This window comes from Cervus elaphus, chromosome 14, assembly GCF_910594005.1.
Source record: "Cervus elaphus chromosome 14, mCerEla1.1, whole genome shotgun sequence".
NCBI classification, from domain to species: domain Eukaryota; kingdom Metazoa; phylum Chordata; class Mammalia; order Artiodactyla; family Cervidae; genus Cervus; species Cervus elaphus.
The window spans coordinates 63523987-63545476 of NC_057828.1; the positions used below are offsets into that span (position 1 = coordinate 63523987).

Sequence of the window (21490 nt, forward strand, 5' to 3'; positions counted from 1 at the left end):
GAGTTGCCATGCCCTCCTCCAGGGGATCTTCCCAAGCCAGGGATTGAACCCAGGTCTCCCGCATTGCAGGCGGATTCTTTACCGTCTGAGCCACCAGGGAAGCCCGTCTTCTGTGTATACTTGATCAACTGTCATGTCTCTCCTTTAGTCTTAATCTACTGGCCAACCCTCCTGGTTTTTCATGTGTTCTTCAAATGATTTTTCTGTCACCCTCATTGTAATTCTTTGTATTGTTTAATGCTTTACTGATGCTTTTTATATCTATTCTCTCGCTTGATATTCATACTGTCTCCATGAAGTGAGAGACAGTATTATGTAAAAAGGTGTCATTATTCCTGCTTTACAGAGATGAAAATTGGCATCTCGGAGAGCTTAAAAAAATACATCATAAAATCTAAACCCCTCCATTGCACATTACACATGACCTGCCATTGTTGTTTCCTTCCTCTGGTTGCAATATAGTTTCTTAGTGTTTTTACAGTAATATCTGAAATTTAATACAAAGCTCTAGGAGCAGTCGATCTGGTGTAGTATATAGTGTCCATGACTGGTTATGATGTATTTTTAATGGTAGTAAGATTGAAAATGTACCTAATACTTTGGATGTGTTTGTATTTTAGTAATGGACTAAGTATTCTTTTTTCCTCTCATTACCACTAGATCCAAGGCTCGTGACACTAAGGTATTGATAGAAGACACAGATGATGAAGCTAACACTTGAATCCTCTGAAGTCTAGATTAACATCCTTGGTTTTCCTACTCTACAATTCTTTCCTCGACCAACGCAACCTCTAGTACCTTTCCAGCCGAAAACAGGAGAAGATATATAACACATTTTCCGAGCTCTTCCAGATCGGATCCTATGGACTCCAAACAAGCTCACTGTGTTTCTTTTCTTTTCTTCTTGTTTAATTTTCATTTTCTATTTTTAAGACAAATATTTACTTCATTTTGCCAATCAGAGGACATTTTAAGGAACAAAAATATAGTATCTCCTGGATTGTTTACAATCACAAGGATACAGATAACCTATCAGGATGAAGAACAGGCATTGCAAGGACCCTCTGATGGGACGGTACCGAGATACCTCGGCTTCCGCTTGGCCCGGTTTTGACTGGTTGAAACCGGACATTGATTTTTAAATTTTTTGTCAGTTTATGTGGAGAATCTTTTCCTTTCCTTCATACCCAGCGCAAAAGCACTGGCCGCACTTGCAGGAAAAGTGCAACTTAGAGCAGTACCTTCATTCACGAAGCTACTTTTTAATTTGATGTAACTTTTCTTATTTTGGGGAGGGTTGCTGGGTGGGTGGGAAAGATGATGTATTTGTTACATATGGTTTTCTCATTATTTATGAAACTTAACCATAAAAGAATGATATAACTCCTGTACAATGAAGGTGGTAACAGTGAAGACAGGGGAAACTAATGTTGGACAGCATTTGAGGGTTTAGTCCACAATACCTCTTTCATGAGACGACTTGTACCTGTTTGACTTTTCCTTCCTTTCTTTTTAATTTTAAGCCAAAGTTTTATTACTGATGTTTTAAGTTGCTGCTGCTTCTGAATCCTGAGCGTGTCTCCTGCAACAAAGCCTTCACACACGTCCACGCGACCAGTTGAAATTTATTGAAGAGGTCTGATACATTTTTTTAAGGAACAGATGTGGAATACATTTGCCCATATTCCAACCGTAACTGAAGTTACGCCTTATTAAGCTTCAACATGTAGGGTAATTGAAGTACAGCGTTTACCAACTTGGGATTAGAAGGCACAGCTATTTCATAGACTCTCTACACCCTCATTGGATAGTTTTTCTTCTGGGCCCACTTACTTTAGCCAGAAGTTGATCAAATTAAAAGTCTGTCTTGGGGAAACCGTGCTTTTGAGAGCATAGAACAAGTTATCTTTCCTCTCTCACTTGACAGCGATGAAACAGAGATTGGCAGCCGTTTCTCCCAGCAGTTTTAAAGGATGAACATTAGATTTCACGCCCTCCTGTGACGGAAGAACTGTACAATTTGGGGGGCCTAAGCTTGGTTATACACAAAAAGCATATTTCTTAGAAATTTCAGACTATGATGGTCTGTACACGATGCTCATTTTCACTTTTGTCTAATTTCTTTCCTATTTCCTAAGTCATCAGATAAGCCCAAAAACCCTAAAGGATTTTTCTCCCTTGAATGTGATTGGCATTAAATTTAGCATTATCATTTACTTAGTATTAAAAGCATATAATTACTGCCCTTTGGTATACCCTTTTGTCATTAGCTCTTATGCCATGCATCACAAGTCTTCACTTATCCCTGTCATGATTCCAGGAGATTAATTAAAATTCCTGTTACTACCAAAATTTTACCAATTAACTAACATTTTCTTTTTAAAGGAATTTTTTCATCTTTATTCTGTCAAGCTTCCAAAATTTGGTCCCTTCCTGAATTGAGACATTTTTTTTCTGAAAAATCACAAATCTCTGTGGTCTTTACTGCTTTGTTTGTCTTGCCAAGCATATTCCTTGGCCCACAACTGAAGAAGAGAAATTTAATTTTTTTTTTAAGTTTAAATAAAATGGATCATTTCTAATAATCAGTGGTAACAATTTAGTGGCCCTTAATAGATTAAAGGTTGCATTATTTATACTTGGGATTTTTTTCCTAACTATTCTGGGTTTGTACATTAAAACTATGGGGGAAATATCACTGGTCTGTCCAGAAGGAGCAGTAATTATTACTGAGTTATATAGAAAAGTCCAGTGGACCAGTCATTTCTTGTACAAATAAAATTGGTGGTACTAATGTGTATCCAGAGCAATTTGACTTGTCAGCTTCATTCTCTGTTAGTAAACCTATATAATGATACACGTAAAATCTTACAGTTGACTTCTGGTATTTTAATTCCCCAGTGTTTTTACTTTAGTGTATCCTATGGCCAGTTTGGTCTTTTTTCAACTATAATGATTCTCAACCCTGATCAGTATTATTTTTTCATAGATAATGCATTGTTTGAATATATTCTTTTTCTGCTGTTGGTCCTATCAGAATAGTTTGTTCGGGAATGATAAGGCTTAGGTAACATTCAGCTTACTTTGACAGATGCTTAAACATGTTTTTAAATACAACAGCTTTATGTTCCTCCTGAAGCTGTAAAGAGAAAAGAAGGCTTTTCCTCATCAAGAGGAAACAGTTTGGAAGATAGAATTTATAATTTTTTCCTCCAGAAAAGGCAATGTGCATTTTTGTCACCTAACTTTTGTATGCTGTAGTTGTGAATGCTGTGTCCTACCTAAAATTTTACTGAAGCGTTTTGTACACTGAAACTCTCAATAGAACTCCTAGGAAATGAACATCACAGAGTTATTTTAAAGGAGCAGCAATCTAACCAAAGGAAAAACTTCACCTGATTTTAGGTTTAGGAAGTCTAGTTTTATTTTATTTGAGAATCACTCAATTGATGATATCAGTTAAAATACCCCCAAATGAATGAAAAAGAAGTATTTTTAAAAGAGGATAAAATTTCTTTTTCATTTTGTGATAATATGGAAAGCATTGATGTGTGTAGAGAAAGTAAAAGACAAAAGTGGCTTATTTTCTATGCACAGATATGCTCCTCTAATTAAGGCTGCCTATACCATTAAAATGGAGTAATTGAGGACTTCATACCATACAGAGAGACAGTAAAATGATCACACATTGTCATCATTAATTAGGTTATAATAGTTATTTTTAAGATTGGAAGGAGGTTGGAAACATGTGCAACTTTCTTTTTCTGCATCAGCCCTTTCTCTCCTTAAAAAAGCTGCTTCATTTCAGATACAGAAGCAGTGTTGTGGGAGGAGAATGCCAGTCACCCCAGCAGAAGCATGTGTGAACCCTTAGAGAAGGAAAATGGAGCCCAGCCCCTCGGATTTGTGACATCCCAGTATCCCAGCATGTAGTTTGAAGATTTTAACTGAGATTTCGTTAGAAGTAACTTGTTGGTATATGGTATCCTTCTACCATGGTTGACCAAAGTATATTCATGATAACTAGAGAAAGCAGTTCATGCTTTCTTAATTAAGGCAAGTTAAGAATAGGAGAAAATAGCCTATTATTGAGTGTACAGGCACTGATTAACAGACATTTAGTTGAAGAGAAATAAGGTAATTGTGGAGGTAGCAGAGAAGAGCAAGAGGAAGTTGGAGCTTGGCAGCAGAACCGGGCAGTGAGGAAAGTGGATGAGCTTGATCACATGGAGGTGATGCTGCCTTTTGCAGTCTTTGCTTTGGGTGGTTATACTGCTGGTAGCCACCTGCCTGTTTTGCTACCCTCTTTCTCCTCTACTTTCCTTTACTCGGGAAATAGTTCTTTATGCCCAAATGCAATTTTCTTAGCAATGACTAGAAAAAATTTTTAGTCTAAGGAAAGTAATTTAGAAAATAACTATCCATGGTGTTATTTTATTCAAATATTTAGGATTCTCTCATGTGATTGCACTTTATTTGGTAAATGAATTTCAGATTATTTTCTGTAATAGTTTGCATGAAATTTTTTAGCTCTTAAGAAACAAGAGCTGTACAGCATATTGAAATTTTAAAAATTAAAGTGGCTTCTCAGATTGAAAAAAGTTACATTGAATCTAAGGCTTTCTCAACTACAAAATCACCAAACTTTTAACACATCTAATTTTTAAAGCCAGTAATAGATATAATCTATGTCACTGAGTTAAGACAATAAAAGTTCTAGTAGAACTTCAGGAAAAGTTAAGAGAAGTAAATCAAAATTTTGAGCTTAATTCATTCCTTTTTATGATGCATCTGGCTTATTTCTTGCTTTTGATGTTTAGCTGAAGCAAGGAAGGGTTAAAGAGATTTTACAAATTGCTTAAACACATAAATTTCTGCATTTCAGGTGTCAGTCTTGATAGCAAATCTTAAAAGCTAACTTTCTGCATTATATTTTCAGTCTATACAATGTCAGCACAGTGGTAATGTGGGCTAGAGTTTATCATATTAGATTGTAAGAAATTTGTGCTGATTAACGCTACAAACCAGTAATTTACCCAGCGTTAATCCACACCACTCACCAAATATGAAGACGTCAAAGAAGTTCGGAGCTTAATTTAAATGATATGAGAAATTTGCCTGGGAATTGAGAGGAGCCTGCTGATGCGAATGGTTCATCATGCCTTTCTAATATGAATTGGCAAAACTGTGATATTGAGTTGCCCCTTAAAAACAACCTTCCGGAATGTATTTGCTTGCTTACTATGGAGTATGGTGGTTATCACATTGGCCTAACACTTTCAACACACTTACTACAGAAGAGGAAGTCAGAGGGACAAGATGAGTTTCCCTGAAGAGAAACAAATTATACTGCTTTTCATCTAAAGTATGTTTCCTTATAGCAGAGAACTTTAGCTTATTTTATTATTAAAGCTACCTTCAGTTTTTTTGTTTGTTTTGTTTTATGCCATCAACCTAAGGAGGACAATCAAATAACCAACTGTTTGCCTTGGATCCAGTGTGTCTGCTAATTACACCATCTCATCTTATATACCGTCAGACCAGTTACTTGAGTAAACGTCCACCATATTACCTTAGTTCTTCCTATGCCCTTTCCTCTGAACCACCAGAAAACAGAGGGAAGACTTAACTATCAGAAAGATGTGAACTTCTAAGAAAGAGAAAGGATTTCATCTCACTCTCCTTTTATCATTATCTCTGAAGTCCCTCCCTACAATTCCCTGATGGTCCATGCTGCAACACCAGCATGGTGGAAATAGGAGAAAGATTGTGGGGAATCCCGAAAGAGTAGCTGATTGTGACATTGTTATTCTTTTGAACTATACAATTGTGAGCCACTCACACTTGCAGAAAGAGCAGAACTCATAAGCTTTATCACATTGTGAAGATTAATATCTTACCGTTTTCCAGATTAGCACAGAAGCTTGTATCAGTGAAGAGTATTTAGGAGGGCAATAGGGTGTAAAATGTACCTGTCTTTTTGAACCTTCTCCCTCTTACTCATGTTTCCTTCACCCCACCCCACCCCGCCACATTGTGTTGGTCAGGTGATACTATTCTATGAAACTGAGCTATAGTTGTCAAAAGTAACCATGGAATGTGATTAGTCCTCTGTGGGTGCTTCTTTCCCTCCTTTTTCTCCCTTGATTTCTTTCTTACTCCCTCCACTCTGGTAAATGGAAAAGGTGATGTCAAAGAATTGATGCTTGCTTGGACTCATGTTGTATCTGTGACTATGCTATTAACTGTCTCCTTTTTCCTTCTTACATGGGTAGAATTCTTATGAAGTGTGGCGTTCCCTTCTTGAAAGTAGGTTTAATGCACAATGTGGTACTGTTTTATAGTTTCTAGATGGTTGTATAAAGCAAAAAGTTAATGTGGTTATGTGTTTTTAAAAGAAAATAAGTGATTGGTTAAAAAAAAAACTGTTCTTTTTTCATTATTACAAGCTTTCTCTGTTTTCCAACAGTTTACTGACTCCTTTGTCACTGGTGAATGGTTTGTGTGACTATGTGTGTTTTCTCTCTGGGTTTCTTGTATCCTGAACATGATTCCTCTTAGGACTACTAACTTGTTAAGGGTTTAGGGCAAACAGACTTCACGGGTGAACATTTTTTAACTCTTACTAAATTGAAAAATAATCTAAAACAGCACTTTTTTCTTTAGGTAATATATGAAGTGTGACCCTAAAGCAATGGGATTGATGCAGCCGATCTTTTTTTTAGTTACATGCTGGACAGCTGACACCATACCCAGACACTGTGGGAACATAGAATTTTCTGTGGAATTCCTGGATTATTACTCCTATCTATCTAGAAAAAGTCATCAAATTAACTGACCCCAGGTTAAATATACTCAAAAGAGAAAAATATTTTATTGACTAAATCAGAATATGATAACATGCAGTTACCAGGTTAAAGTCAGATAAGCTGTGGATATATATGACTTGTTGGATCCTCAGCACCTCTTTCTATAATCTGATGATGAAAATACATGCTCAACATTTGTATGCCTATAGGTGTATACATACGCTGTAGTGTTTTACATTTTTAATTTTAGTCAATCAAGTCTTCTGCAGCCCTTTGATAATGAAATATCAAAGATAGTTTAGAAACTTGTTTGTCAAAGATTGTTCCTGTCAATTATTGAATTCAGATATTTTTTTGCCTGCAGTTCCATAGATTTTTTTAAGAATCTTTAAGCCCATCCCTGGCAGCCTTTGTCAAAAAACTTGCTGGGTAGGGTGTGTGTCCTGCTGCCAGCTGTTGTCAGTGACCATGAGGATATACGCTGATTTCCTTACATGCAATGCCCCAATCTTAGTCTAGTCTGGAGTTCTAGCAGTAATACAAATCAAGGGAGGGGAGACATCCTTTTTCCAAAGATGTTTTGTCACTGGGAAGTCACACAAAATCATATTTACCGAAATGTGTCAAGTACCTAGATGATAGTAGAAGCCTAATGAATATTTGTTAAAGTGAAAGGTAACTTCTAGAGATTATTAGTAGATAAACTATTGAGCAAATTTAGGAAGTAATTGACTTTTTTTTTTTCATCAATTGCTACAGAGGTTGTGCCTCTTAGGAACACTTGCTTACTGACAAACTGGTCAGCGATCCTGTGTTGAATCAAGTTGTGTGAAAACGTCATCCTGGTGCTCCCTTCCTGATAATTAGCAGCTGTTTCTTCATCCCATGAACTTTCTGTTCTACTCCACAGAGAACAGATAAGGTCCCCCAAGGGCAGAGTAGTCACTGCTGACCCTCACTGCCCAGCACAGGCAGGGACCATCTCACATCAGTGACATCGTGTAGTGTTAGCACCATTTATAGAGGAGAAAGTGCTCAGTGCTCGGCTGTGGACACTGCAGTAACTGCTGACCCTGGAATTAAGATGCAGATCCGACTGACTGAATAGCCCACATTCTCCCTATTCCTTAGAAGGAAAAAAACATACACATATATTTCGTGCTTAGCAGGAACTAGGAAGCAGCTTCTTTCCAAAGCTATGCCTGATCAGAATGTATCCGTTTTAAAGAAAATCAAAGAACACTTTCTTTCCACAAAACACACACACACACAAACTATAGGTTCCTCAGCAAGCTGGGTTCTCTGATTGTTGGTGAGAATTTATCCTCTGCCCCTCCAGGGATGACAGTTCTTGGGGCTCTTTTAAATAGTAACAAATGAGCTCCTTAATCAACTGCTTTTCACAGGAGTCTTCTCCCTTGAGCCAGTCACGTTCCTTCCCTGTCTTCCCTGCAATTTTTAAAAGTTTCATCCATGGTGAATCAGGATGGTATACTGGAGAAGGGATGAACTTGCGATGGATCAGGCATTGAAGATGTGAAGAGGAGAAAAGAGCTATAGAGAAATGAAATTGGATGGCTATTGCTAAGTACCATTGATAGCTACAGAAGGAGCAAGAATGGCTGAAGACAAGTACCAGGCAATTGAAAGCCAGATGTAGAATCAGGGCCTCTCCGTTGCCATACAAAGAAGCTCATCTCCTACTGTGGGAGGGAAGAGGAAGGACAAAGGACTTACCAGAGTAGTAGACCTTCAAAGACAGTTAACCAACCAACCAAGGCAGGTTGTGCTAGGTCAGGACCCACTATGGGAAAGCCTGACACATCAGATGCAACATCTGGTTGGATCCCTTGCATAGGTTTTGACTCCTCAAACCCCTGAGAACACTCTGAGCCTGTAGACGTAACTCCACATAATCCTCACTAGCCCTCCCACCCCTGTTCCATATTTTGTAGGAGCTGGAGGATATCCTGAGGGTTCTTGAATATAAGAGGGTTCCAGAATATAAGATTGAATAGAGAAGTATGTTTGACTTGGAAGTGCTCGACAAGATACAACTCCCTAGCAAGGATTCCAGAAGTTGGTTAAAAACTGGCTACGATGATAGCTGCTAGAAACATTGAAAAAGCGATTGTCCGTATTCAGCAAAGTTAAAATTCCAGAATTGCTACAGCAGACAGTGAAGGCAGGGGCCACAAAGCTAGGGAAGTGGGCTTGCTGGATACACTATGGCTGGAAGGCCAAGAGGACTTACCATGAACAAAGGCCATGGAGAAGGTAATGGTCAGAGGTATACCAGCATCACTAATAGTTCAGAGGTGACTCTCTTCTATGAAGACACCCTTCCAGAACTGTGAAAGTGGTGGGACTCAGTAAAAACAAAAGCCAGGTGGCAGCACAAATCCACCCAAAGTTGGTCAAGATGACTGTTGTTATTCTTCAGTCACTAAGTCATGTCCAACTCTTTGTGACCCCCATGGACTACTGCAGGACGTCAGGCTTCCCTGTCTTAGTGATCACTGTCTCCCGGAGTCTGCTCAAACCCATGTCCATTGAGTCAGGGATGCCATCCATCCATCTCATCCTCTGTCGTCCCCTTCTGCCCTCAGTTTTCCCAGCATCAAGGTCTTTTCCAGTGAGTTGGCTCTTTGCATCAAGTGGCCAAATTATTGGAGCTTCAGTTTCAGCATCAGTCCTTCCAATGAATATTCAGGGTTGATTTCCTTTAGGATTGACTGGTTTGATCTCCTTGCAGTCCAAGGGACTCTCAAGAGTCTTCTCCAACACCACAGTTTGAAAGCATCAATTCTTCAACTCTCAGCCTTCATGGTCCAACTCACACATCTGTACCAGACTACTGTAAAAAAAAACCATAGCTTTCACTAGACAGACCTTTGTCAGCAAAGTGATATCTCTGCTTTTTAATATGTTGTCTAGGTTGGTCACAGCTTTTCTTCCAAGGAGCAGGCATCTTTTAATTTCATGGCTGCAGTCACCATCTGCAGTGATTTTGGAGCCCAAGAAAATAAAGTCTGTCACTATTTCCACTTTTTCCCCATCTATTTGCATTGAAGTGAAGAGATTGGATTTCATGATCTTAGTTTTTTGAATGTTGAGTTTTAAACTAGCTGTTTCACTCTCCTTTTTCACTTTCATCAAGAGGCTCTTTAGTTCTTCTTTGATTTCTGCCAAAAGGGTGGTGTCATCTCTATATCTGAGGTTATTGATATTTCTCCTAGCAATCTTGATTCCAACTTGTGCTTCATCCAGCCCAGCACTTCTCATGATATACTCTGCATATAAGTTAAATAAATAGGGTGACAATATACAGCCTTGATGTACTCCTTTCCCAATTTTGAACCAGTCCATTTCTCCATGTCTGGTTCTACCTTTTGCTTCTTGACCTAAATACAAGTTTCTCAGGAGACAGGTAAAGTGGTCTGGTTTTTCCATCTCTTTAACAATTTTCCACAGTTTGTTGTGATCAGCACAGTCAAAAGCTTTAGGTTAGCTGATGAAGCAGAAGTAAATGGTTTTCTACTTGCTTTTCTACTTGCTTTTTCTCTTGCTTTTTCTATGATCCAACAGATGTTGACAATTTGATCCCTGTTTCCTCTGCCTTTTCTAAATCCACCTGGTACATCTGCAAGTTCTTGGTTTGTGTACTGTTGAAGCCTAGGTTGAAGGATTTTGAGCATGACCTTACTAGCACATAAAATGAGTGCAATTGTGTGGTAGTCTGAGCATTCTTTGGCATTGTCCTTCTTTGGGACTGGAATAAAAACTGACCTTTTTCAGTCCTGTGGCCAGTGCTGAGTTTCCCAAATTTGCTCGCATATTGAGTGCAGCACTTTAACAGCATCATCTTTTAGGATTTGAAATAGCCAAGCTGTAATTCCATCACCTTCACTAGCTTTGTTCATAGTAATGCTTCCTAAGGCCCACTTGACTTCACACTCCAGAATGTCTGGCTCTAGGCGAGTGATCACACCATCATGTTTATCCAGGTCATCAAGATCTTTTTTGTATAGTTCTTCTGTGTATTCTTACCACCTCTTCTTAATCTCTTCTGTTTCTGTTAGGTCCTTGCTGTTTCTGTCCTTTGTTTTGCCGTCTTTGCATGAAATGTTCCCTTGGTATCTCTGATTTTCTTGAAAAGATCTCTAGTCTTTCCTGTTCTATTGTTTTCTTCTATTTATTTGCATTGATCACTGAGGAAGACTTTCTTATCTCTCCTTGCTATTCTTTGGAACTCTGCACTCAGTTGAGTATATCTTTCCTTTTTTCCTTTGCCTTTTGCTTCTCTTCTTTTCTCCGCTATTTGTAAGGCCTCCTCAAACAACCATTTTGCCTTCTTACGACGTCTTTTACTTTGGGATGGTTTTGGTAATCACCTCCTGTACAATGTTACAAACCTCTGTCTATAGTTCTTCAGGCTCTCTATCAGATCTAATTCCTTGAATCTATTTGTCACTTCTGTATAATCATAAGGGATTTGATTTAGGTTATATCTGAATGGCCTAATAACTTTCCCTACTTTCTTCATTTTAAGTCTGAATTTTGCAATAAGGAGTTCATGATCTGAGCTCCAGGTCTTGTTTTTGCTGACTGTTTAGAGCTTCTCCATCTTTGGCTGCAAAGAATATAATCCGTCTGATTTTGGTGTTGACCACCTGGTGATGTTCATGCGTAGAGTCGTCTCTTGTGTTGTTGGAAGAGGATGTTTGCTATGACCAGAGAAATCTTTTGGCAAAACCCTGTTAGCCTTTGCCCTACTTCATTTTGTACTCCAAGGCCAATCTTGCCTGTTATTCCAGGTATCTCTTGACTTCTTACTTTTGCATTCCAATCCCCTATGATGAAAAAGGCATTTTTTGGTGTTAGTTCTAAAAAGTCTTGTAGGTCTTCATAGAATCATTCAACTTTAGCTTTCTTGACGTTAGTAGTTAGGGTATAGACTTGGATTACTGTGATGTTGAATGGTTTGCCTTAAAAACGAACAGAGATCATTCTGCAGTTTTTTGAGATTGCACCTGGGTACTGCATTTCAGACTCTTTTGTTGACTATGAGGGCTACTCCATTTCTTCTAAGGGATTTTTGCCTCATCCGTCACAGGGCAGATAGAAGCAAGAACTACAATCTCTTGGCCTCCAGAGCGAAAACCACAATCACAGAAAACTAACCAAAATGATCATATGGATCACAGCCTTCTGTAACTCAGTGAAACTATGTGCCTGTCCAACCACGATGGACAGGTCATGGTGGGAGTTCTGACAGAATGTGGTCCACTGGAGAAGGAAATGGCCAACCACTTCAGTATTCTTGCCTTGAGAACCCCATGAACAGTATGAAAAGGCAAAAAGATATGAGACTGAAAGATGAACTCCCCAGGTCAGTAGGCGCCTGATATGCTACTAGAGAAGGGTGGAGAAATAGCTCCAGGAGGAATGAAGAGGCTGAGCCAGCGTGGAAATGATACCCAGTTCTGGATGTGTCTGGTGGTGAAATAAAGTCCGATGCTGTAAAGAACAGCATTGCATAGGAATCTGGAATGTTAGGCCCATGAATCAAGGTAAATCGGAAGTGATCAAAAAGGAGATGGCAAGAATGAACATCGACATTTTAGGAATTGGTGAACTAAAATGGATGGGAATGGGCAAATTTAATTCAAATAACCAGTATATCTACTACTATGGGCAAGAATCCTTTATAAGAAATGGAGTAGCCCTGATAGTCAACAAAAGAGTCCAAAATGCAATACTTGGATGCAATCTCAAAAACAACAGAATGAGTTCAGTTTGTTTCCAAGGCAAATCCCTGGCTGGGGTCCCTTCTCTATTGCTCAGTGCATTAGGCACTTGAAGGGCTACCCTCCCTGGGGTCTTTCTCTATCCGTCAACTATCAGCGCTGGTCTGCAGAGAGTGAAGCTACAGTGATGGCTCCATCCCCTGCGCATGACTCAGCATCATCACCTTGCCTCCCTGGCTCCTCTGCTTTCCTCCAAAGGCATTTCCTACCACGATCTCCTCTCTCATGTCCCCTCTGGCCATTTCCCTACAATCAACAGCAGACCTCATCCTGGGGTTGCTCTCCAATCCCTGCACTCCAGTTCCCAGCCACCAAGGGTTCCAGAGGATTTGCATCCCTGTCCAGGGTACGTAAGGCTGTGGCAAGGATTGTCTGTGTGGTTTTCTTTCTATTCGGACTGTTATATAGATCAGCCACTGCACTTTGCAACAGCCTCAAATTCTTCTCCGCTGTCCCAGACCCTTGTCCCATGTTGGGATTTGACCCCTGCTTCAGTTCCTCCTGATGGCTGGGATGGTAAAGAATGTCCTGCAGTGCTGGAGACCCAGGTTCGATCCTTGGGTTGGGAAGATCCCCTGGAGAAGGGAATGGCTACCCATTCTAGTATTGCTGCCTGGAAAATTACGTGGACAGAGGAGCCTGGTGGGCTACAGTCCATAGAGTTGCAAAGAGCCAGATCCAACTGAGCAACTGACACTTTCACTTTCAGTTTCCCCATCCCGGACGCAGGTCCAGCTGCTCATTCTCCTCTTTTTCCCCTCCTTCCTTGGTCCTAGCCAGTATTGTGTGGATATATATTCCTTTCCAGTGGTCAGGGACCCCTGCCCCCTCTCAGCTAGTGTTCTGCAAGACCTTCTGTGTCTGAAGGTGTATTCCTGATGCATCCATGGAGAGAGATGTACTCCATGTCCACCCATTTCCTCTCCCATCTTGAGGAGTCCCTTCATTCATCTTTATATCTGCTTGTCATGCTTTTGTCCTTTTTGTGGAAAGAAAGTTATTTTTTTTTTAATACAGGTGATCTGAGTACCCTGATACTTCTTTGCTCAGTTGTGGTGTAAATGGAGAGATACCGAAACTTCAGTCCAAGGACACGGTGACCAGGGCCCAGGCTCCTTGGGGGTAAGGTCAGGGTCACATCACCAGACAAGCCTCTGAGGCTGGGAGAGCTGAAAACTGATGATGAGGGGCATCTAGAAGGAAAGAGCATCAGCTGCATCAAGTGAGGGGCTGTCTCATCCTTTTAACCTCCCTCAGGAGGAAAAGCTCACCACAGTCCTGGAAGAACACGTGTGGAAAAGTGAGCTGAATGGCGTACAAGGTGGATTATGGTGGAGCCAGAGTGCACCAGCCAGGTCTCTGTCTAAGGAAAGGTCTGCATCACAGGTCTGGGCCACAGGTGTGGGCCACAGGTGTGGGGGTGCTGTGAGCAGTGTCTCTGGTTGACAGCTCCTCCGAGGTATGCCTCAGTGGCAGCTGGTTGCCTCACCCCAAACCACGCCCCTTAGGGGCAATGCATGTCCAGAGACTAGACAGATCCACATAGGGCGATTGTACTTTATTTTGGGCATATACAGGCTCAGCTCTCTTGTCCCCCAGTGGCTCAGCGCCTGCAATGCAGGATACATGGGTTTGATCCTTGGGTCGAGAAGATCTCCTGGAGAAGGAAATGGCAACCCACTCCTGTATTCTTGCCTGGGAAATCCCATGGACAGGAGTCTGGTGGGCTACAGTCCTTGGAGTTTCAAAGAGTCAGACACAACTGAGCACAGACGTACCCACCACTACAAATTTTTCCATTCTAGACTGTTCTTGAGGGCAAGGATGCCATCTGTTTTTCTGTTCTCATTGTCCAACCATAATGCCTGGCTTACACTAAGAAATATTCGTTGAAAACATAAATTGAATTAATTTGACCAAGGATAATTTTTGTATGGGCTTCCCAGGTGGCGCTAGTGGTAAAGAACCCACCTGCCAATGCAGGAGACATAAGAGATGCCAGTTCTTTTCCTGGGTTGGGAAGATCCCCCAGAGGAGGGCACGGCAACCCAATCCAGTATTCTTGCCTGGAGAATCCCATGGACACAGGAGCCTGGCAGGCTACAGTCCACAGGGTCACAAAGAGTTGAACACAGCTGAAGTGACTTAGCACACAAGCACAATTTTTGTATATAAATGTTAAGAGCAGCTTTATTTATTCACAATTGTAAAAAAAAAAAACAAAAAAAAAAAAACTGGAAACAACCAAACGTCCATCAACAAGAGAATGGATAAACAAATTGGGTAAACAGTCTTGGTCTGCTAGGGCTCCCATAACAAAATACCCCACACTGGGGAGCGTAAATAACAGAAATATATTTCTCATTGTTCTAGAAGCTGGTAGTACAGATCAGGGTGTCAGCAGATTTGGTTTCTCTGGAAGCCTGTCTGCTTGGCTTGCAGATGGTGGCTTTGTCACTGTATCCTCACATGGCCCTTTCTCTGTGGACACGTCAAAAGATAGTTTTTAAGAGGGATAGTCATGTCTTTCATACAGTTATAAAATGCAAACATGTTAGAGATTTTGTCATTAATCAGAAAATCAGTATAATGCTATAACCTGTTCAAAGAATTATCTAAAATGCAAACATGTTAGAGATTTTGTCATTAATCAGAAAATCAGTATAATGCTATAACCTGTTCAAAGAATTATCTAAATATATAGATTCTTATATAGATAGATATATATAGATATTTAGATAAATATATTTTTATGTAAAAAAATTAAAAAAAATAAATAGATATTTAGATATTTAGATAAATATATAGACATCTGGAATGTGAGAAAAATTTACAAACAAATGCAAAATCAGCAAAATTGGTCAATATTCATGAGTCAGTTCTACAAATACAATCGTCATTTCTCAGGACAAAAATCATTTGCATTACTATCCATTTTACTACAATTCATAGAATTATAAAATAGCTCAATAACCTGAAAGGATGCATAGACAGTACATCCAATGATGTTTGGGGATCATTTCAAAGTTTTTCACGTTTTCCCCTATACTTTAATGACTAACTTCTCCATTCCAAACTATGCATTTATTTATCAGGTCTTTTGACATAATTACACACACACACACACACACACACACACACATACACACTCCAAAATGCTTTGTTCTCAACACTCTAGAAAAAATTCCTTTTCAGCTTGGCCAATTAGCTAAAGCCAGTAGCCAGGTTCAGGTGCTAGGGCAAATGGAATCCACCTCAGTTCTCCTTGTTTCCTCTGAATCTTCACAGAAATGGCCAAAACTCTTAGTAAGATATATTATTAGCAATATCAATATTAGCAAGAGAAAGTTTTCATCTTAGATGCTCCATACTGAAGAAGTTTTAAAAGCAAAGCAGCTTTCTCATGACATACAGGGACCTACCAACCATGTTTTCACCACTGCTTTCCTGGGGGCAGAGACAAGTCCCGGGGCCCAGTTCCCCAACCCCGCTGCAGAAATGGAGCCGGACTTCGTGGGAGAGATGTTGGTTGAGAGGCCTGAGGGGGAGAAAGGGAAGCAGGAGAGTAGAGGGGTGATTCTGGGTGAGGGCATCTGCGGGGCGGAAGTAAACAGCCATGAAACAAGCAGAGAACCTTGCCAGATGTGGCTGCTTATGAAAGGGTGGTGGGAGGCCCAATGGGATAGGACTTTACACACATAAAATCAGAGCTTTCAAGGGCCTGCAAACCCTCAGACACTGGCACTGATTAAGGCCTTCTAAGAATGTGTAGCGAATCCACTTTGACCTGATCCCTGAGCCCACTGGCCACGTCGTGGGCACCCTTTCCTCAGCTCAGTAAACGTAGCACCGCACACCCTGACGCAGCCCACTGAGACTCTTCCCCAGCAAGCTCTGAAAGGGGCCACTGTGGCACAGCCCCCCATACACACACACACGAAACACACCTCTGCACACAAACTCCAGATGTCCCCCAGGGCTCCCTGGGGGCGACATCTTCCCTGTGAACACCCTCAGTTCAGTTCAGTTCAGTCGCTCAGTAGAGTCCGACTCTGCGACCCCATGGACTGCAGCACGCCAGGCCTCCCTGTCCATCACCAACTCCCCGAGCTTGCTCAAACTCATGTCCATTGAGTCAGTGATGCCATCCAACCATCTCAGCCTATGTTGTCACCTTCTCCTCCTACCTTCAATATTTCCCAGCATCAGGGTCTTTTCAAATGAGTCAGTTCTTCACATCAGGTGGCCAAAGTATTGGAGATTCAGCATCAGTTCTTCCAATGAATATTCAGAACTAATTTCCTTTAGGACTGACTGGTTTGATCCCCTTGCAGTCTAAGGGACTCTCAAGAGTCTTCTCCAATACCACAGTTCAAAAGCATCAATTCTTCAGTGCTCACCTTTCCTTATAGTCCAACTCTCACATCCACACATGACTACTGGAAAAGCCATAACTTTGACTAGACAGACCTCTGTCAGCAAAGTAATATCTCTGCTTTTGAATATGTTGTCTAGGTTGGTCATAGCTTTTCTTCCAAGGAGCAAGCATCTTTTAATCTCATGGCTGCAGTCACCTCTGCAGTGATTTTGGAGCCCAAGAAAATAAAATCTGTCACTGCTTCCATTGTTTCCCCATCTATTTGCCATGAAGTGATAGGGCCGGATTCCATGATCTTAGTTTTTTGAATGTTGAGGAAAGTTTTTTCATTATCCTCTTTCACTTTCATCAAGAGGCTCTTTGGTTCCTCTTCGCTTTTTGCCATAAGGGTGGTGTCATCTGTGTATCTGAGGTTATTGATAGTTCTCTTAGCAATCTTAATTCCAGCTTGTGCTTCATCCAACCTGACATTTCACATGATGTACTCTGCATATAAGTTAAATAAGCAGGGTGACACTATACAGCCTTGACATACTCCTTTCCCAATTTGGAACCAGTCTGTTGTTCCATGTCCAGTTCTAACTGTTGCTTCCTGACCTGCATACTGATTTCTTAGGAGGCAGGTAAGGTGGTCTGGTACTTCCATCTCTTTAAGAATTTTCCACAGCTTGTTATAATCCACACAGTCAAAGGCTTTGGCATAGTCAATAAAGCAGAAGTAGATGTTTTTCTGAACTCTCCTGCTTTTTCTGTGATCCTGTGGATGTCGGCAATTTGATCTCTGGTTCCTCTGCCTTTTCTAAATCCAACTTGAACATCTGGAAGTTCTCATTTCACGTACTGTTGAAGCCTGGCTTGGAGAATTTTGAGCAGTACTTTGCTAGCATGTGAGATGAGTGCAATTGTGCAGTAGTTTGAACATTCTTTGGCACTGCCTTTCTTTGGGATTGGAATGGAAACTGACCTTTTCCAGTCCTGTGACCACTGCTGAGTTTTCCAAATTTGCTGCCATATTGAGTGTAGCACTTTCACAGCATCATCTTTTAGGATTTGAAATAGGTCAACTGGAATTCCATCACCTCCACTAGCTTTGTTCATAGTGATGCTTCCTAAGGCCCACTTGACTTCACATTCCAAGATGTCTGGCTCTGGATGACTGATCACACCATTGTGGTTATCTGGGTCATGAAGATCTTTTGTGTATAGTTCTTCTTTACAAAATAACATCCTAACCTTCTGCAGATCCTGTCTGCTCCTTCACTCTCCACCACAGCTCTTAGAACTGGTTTTGGACCCAACCTCTTGAGTCAGTAACTTGTAACCCTTTGCTTACCAACTGATCCTTTTATTACTTCTATGATCCTTAAGAAGTAATAAAAGTTTTGTCCAACAAACCAACCATATTTATTGCATAATAATCCTTGTCCCCTTGGCAACCCACACTGTCATATTCAGTTGATATAATACCAGTCAAAAGCAAAGACACTTCTCATGGTAAATGTATGATTTCCATTAGACTTCTTTAAATATGGGTGATAACTTATGCTCCCCTCCCCATTAGGTGTCTGGGGACTCCAGGTTCCCTCATAGCTCAGTTGGTAAAGAATCTGTCTGCAATGCGGGAGACTGGGTTCGCTTCCTGAGTCAGGAAGATCCCCTGGAGAAGGAAATGGCAACCCACTCCAGTAGTCTTGCCTGGAGAATCCCATGGACAGAGGAGCCTGGCAGACTATAGTCCATGTGGTCCCAAGAGTCAGACATGACTTAGTGACTAGAGAGAGAGAAAAGAGAGAGAGAGAGAAATATGGGTGATAACCCCCATTAGAGGTCTGGGGACCCCAGGTTGGGAAATCCTGTTCTGAGGATTAATGTTGAGTGAGTTCAGCCAAGTCTCCTTTGCTCTCCCTTTGCTCAGATGGGCAAACTGAGGCTGTTAGTTTTAAGGTAAATTGACTTAATCAAACTGACAAAGAATTGGAAAGGAAATTGAGATTTTTTTTTTTTTAAAGGAAGTCTCCCCTTTTTTGGTCTCTAACTCCTTTTAGCATTAGGTTTTCTTAAAAAATAGGGTAAAATTAAGCTGGGATGGGCTGTCACTTGCCCCCTGATGGAGACTTTTCTGCTTGTAGCCTGGCCCTCTCTACAGGATCCTAGAATTTGCTGCATAGCAGCTGCCTGCTGCTCCTCTCCAAGTCAAGAGGCCTAGACCATCCCAACAGGAAGGAACCCTAGAGCTTGTCTGGTCCATGTTGTCCCAGAGTGTGTTCCCCAGGATGTTAATTGCTATGTGGGGGTGGGGGGAAAACAGCTTCCGTGGTCAGTTACTTTTGAGAAAGGCAGTGTTAAGCAAAGGTAAACTGGTTTTATCTTGTTTTGTTTTCACTTCAGGACATGGCTGAGCCTGTGAAATGCCTTTAGGCCTAACGAACTGCCAGGAAGGTGAGATGGCATGCATTATCGCCCAGATTTACTGGACTTGAAATCTCTTTTTCTTGGGAGACCTGTTCATGTCTCACAGGGCCCTGGGGTTCTGAGAAGCTTAGTTGGGGACCTGTTAGTCCAGCCTGACACTTCCAGGTAAGGAAACTGAACTCAGAGTGACCCAGTGCTTGGACCCACAAGGAGATATAGTCCAGCCAGAGCTGAACCCAGGTCGCCAGTCTAATCCTGGACTTGGCAAATTTGGGTCTTTTCCTATACCTCACCCACTACATACCTTCACTTAACACAGGGGAAAAAACTTTCCGAGGGACCCGGGAAGCGGAGGGTGTTCGCTTAGACAGAGGCTCTCTGGAGGCTCATTTGTGTCTCCAGCAAAACCTCCCAAGCTGGTGGGGGCAGGAGGGGACGGGAGACAGGAACCCCGACAGGATGAGGGACTGCAGAGCCTGAGGGGCTAGAAAGGGCTCCATCTGCAGCAGAAAAACCGTGAGGCTTTCAGAGTTTCTCATATGTCTTAATCGAATTATCACATAGAACTGAACACTGTCTTTTCTCAAGATCAAAAGCTGTCACAGACATGACTCCCGTGCTCAGTCAACCTCCAGTATCTTCCGCATGCATCTGCTCTCGTTTCATTAACGAGAAAAATCAATGTGGCCAAGACGACCACGGCTATCGGCAGACAGGTGAGAGCTAGGGGTCCTCTCCTCTTATTGATGGCGGCCTCCCGCCGAGCAGGCGTGGGGGAGTCGGAGGGAGAGCATTAAAACATTTGCCTAAGCCCAGCCATTTCCCGGTGATTAGGATTAGGAAATGAAAAGCTACAGTGTGCACTTGCACGGGAGCAGATGCCTGGCAGACTCAGGGTGGGCACAGGGCGAGTGGGCCTCCAGGGCCTCAGTGTCTCCAGGGCAGGCCCGTCCCAGCCCGGCAGCTCCCCCTCTGCCTGCCCCGGGCAGCGGTGCGGGCTGACCAGGTAGGAAGCACGCCTTTGTTCTTCTTGGGTCTGAGTCAGCTCAGGCAAGCATGGCAAAGGAGAACATGGCATACATGTGTTCCCACGTGTGTGTGTACATGTGTGTGTACGTGTGTTAGTGTGTGCAGAGCGGCATGACTAGAAACCTAGGTGGTTGCTCTCGGGAGGTGCCCAGTTGCCAAGTTGCCTGACTGTCTTCTCTCCACCTAGCTTTACCTGCTTCTTTCGCGTTCTTTTCTCCTCTCCCCTTCCCCATCTATTTCTTCTTCTGAGGCCCATTTTATCTGCAAGTTTCCAGACTCACTCAGAATTGAAGTGTAAGGGCCACACCAATGTCTGGGATCAGTGGCCATTTGGGGGAAAAGCGAGGAGGGCAGGAGTGTTACGTGTAATTGGGAGTCACGAAGGCTGGAGGCCGGTCCTCGCCCTGCCCGTGGCCGACTATCTCGCAGGCCCTGGGGCAGGACGGGCCACACTGAGGGAATGAACCACATCCTTTGGAAATGACCTTGATCCCCTGAGCAGGAGCGGCCCCGTCTTCTGCTCTTAGGCATCCTTACCTGACAGGGATTTTTTGTCTTTCATTTTAACTACGTGGCCTCTAGTCAGTAGCTTTTATGTGCCGGGAGTGTGTTGGGGCCAGGAACGAGGCTGAGGAACAGGAAGCGCTGTGAGGTGTCGGAGGCCGACCACTCAGAGTGATAAGTGCTCGGGCAGAAGTGGGTCCGGGGTGCGCGAACCCAGGTCGGGAGGACAGCACAGGATGTTGGAGAAGGCGTCTCTGCAGAGGCGCCACTTGAGCTGAGTGTGGACGGTCTAGGAGGAGACAGCCAAGTTGGGGTGGGATGTGTGTATGTGTGTGTGGCATGAAGCAGCGTGTTTCAGGCTGAAGGAAAGACTGGGCAAAGGTGAGGAGACATGAGCCAGTATGGCCAGTCAGGGGAACTAGAAGCAATTCAATATGGTGGGCGGGCTGGACAGGCTCTCGGGGTGATAAGAACTGGGGCTAGAGGGACCGCTGTACCATACAAAGGAGTCTGAGTTTTAAGCTGAGGGTTTCTGCTTCTTTACACTG

The 21490-nt window shown here is 42.1% G+C and overlaps 1 protein-coding gene across 1 annotated transcript in view; it reads left to right on the forward strand.

Moving 5' to 3' along the window:
* XPR1 (xenotropic and polytropic retrovirus receptor 1) overlaps nt 1-6468 on the forward strand; it is a 200392-nt gene extending 193924 nt beyond the window's left edge. Inside the window, exon 15 of the mRNA XM_043923014.1 lies at nt 661-6468. Coding sequence (XP_043778949.1) covers nt 661-721 — 61 coding nt within the window. The 3' untranslated portion in view covers nt 722-6468. The remainder of the gene's footprint in view (nt 1-660) is intronic.
* The last annotated feature ends 15022 nt before the right edge of the window (nt 6469-21490 follow it).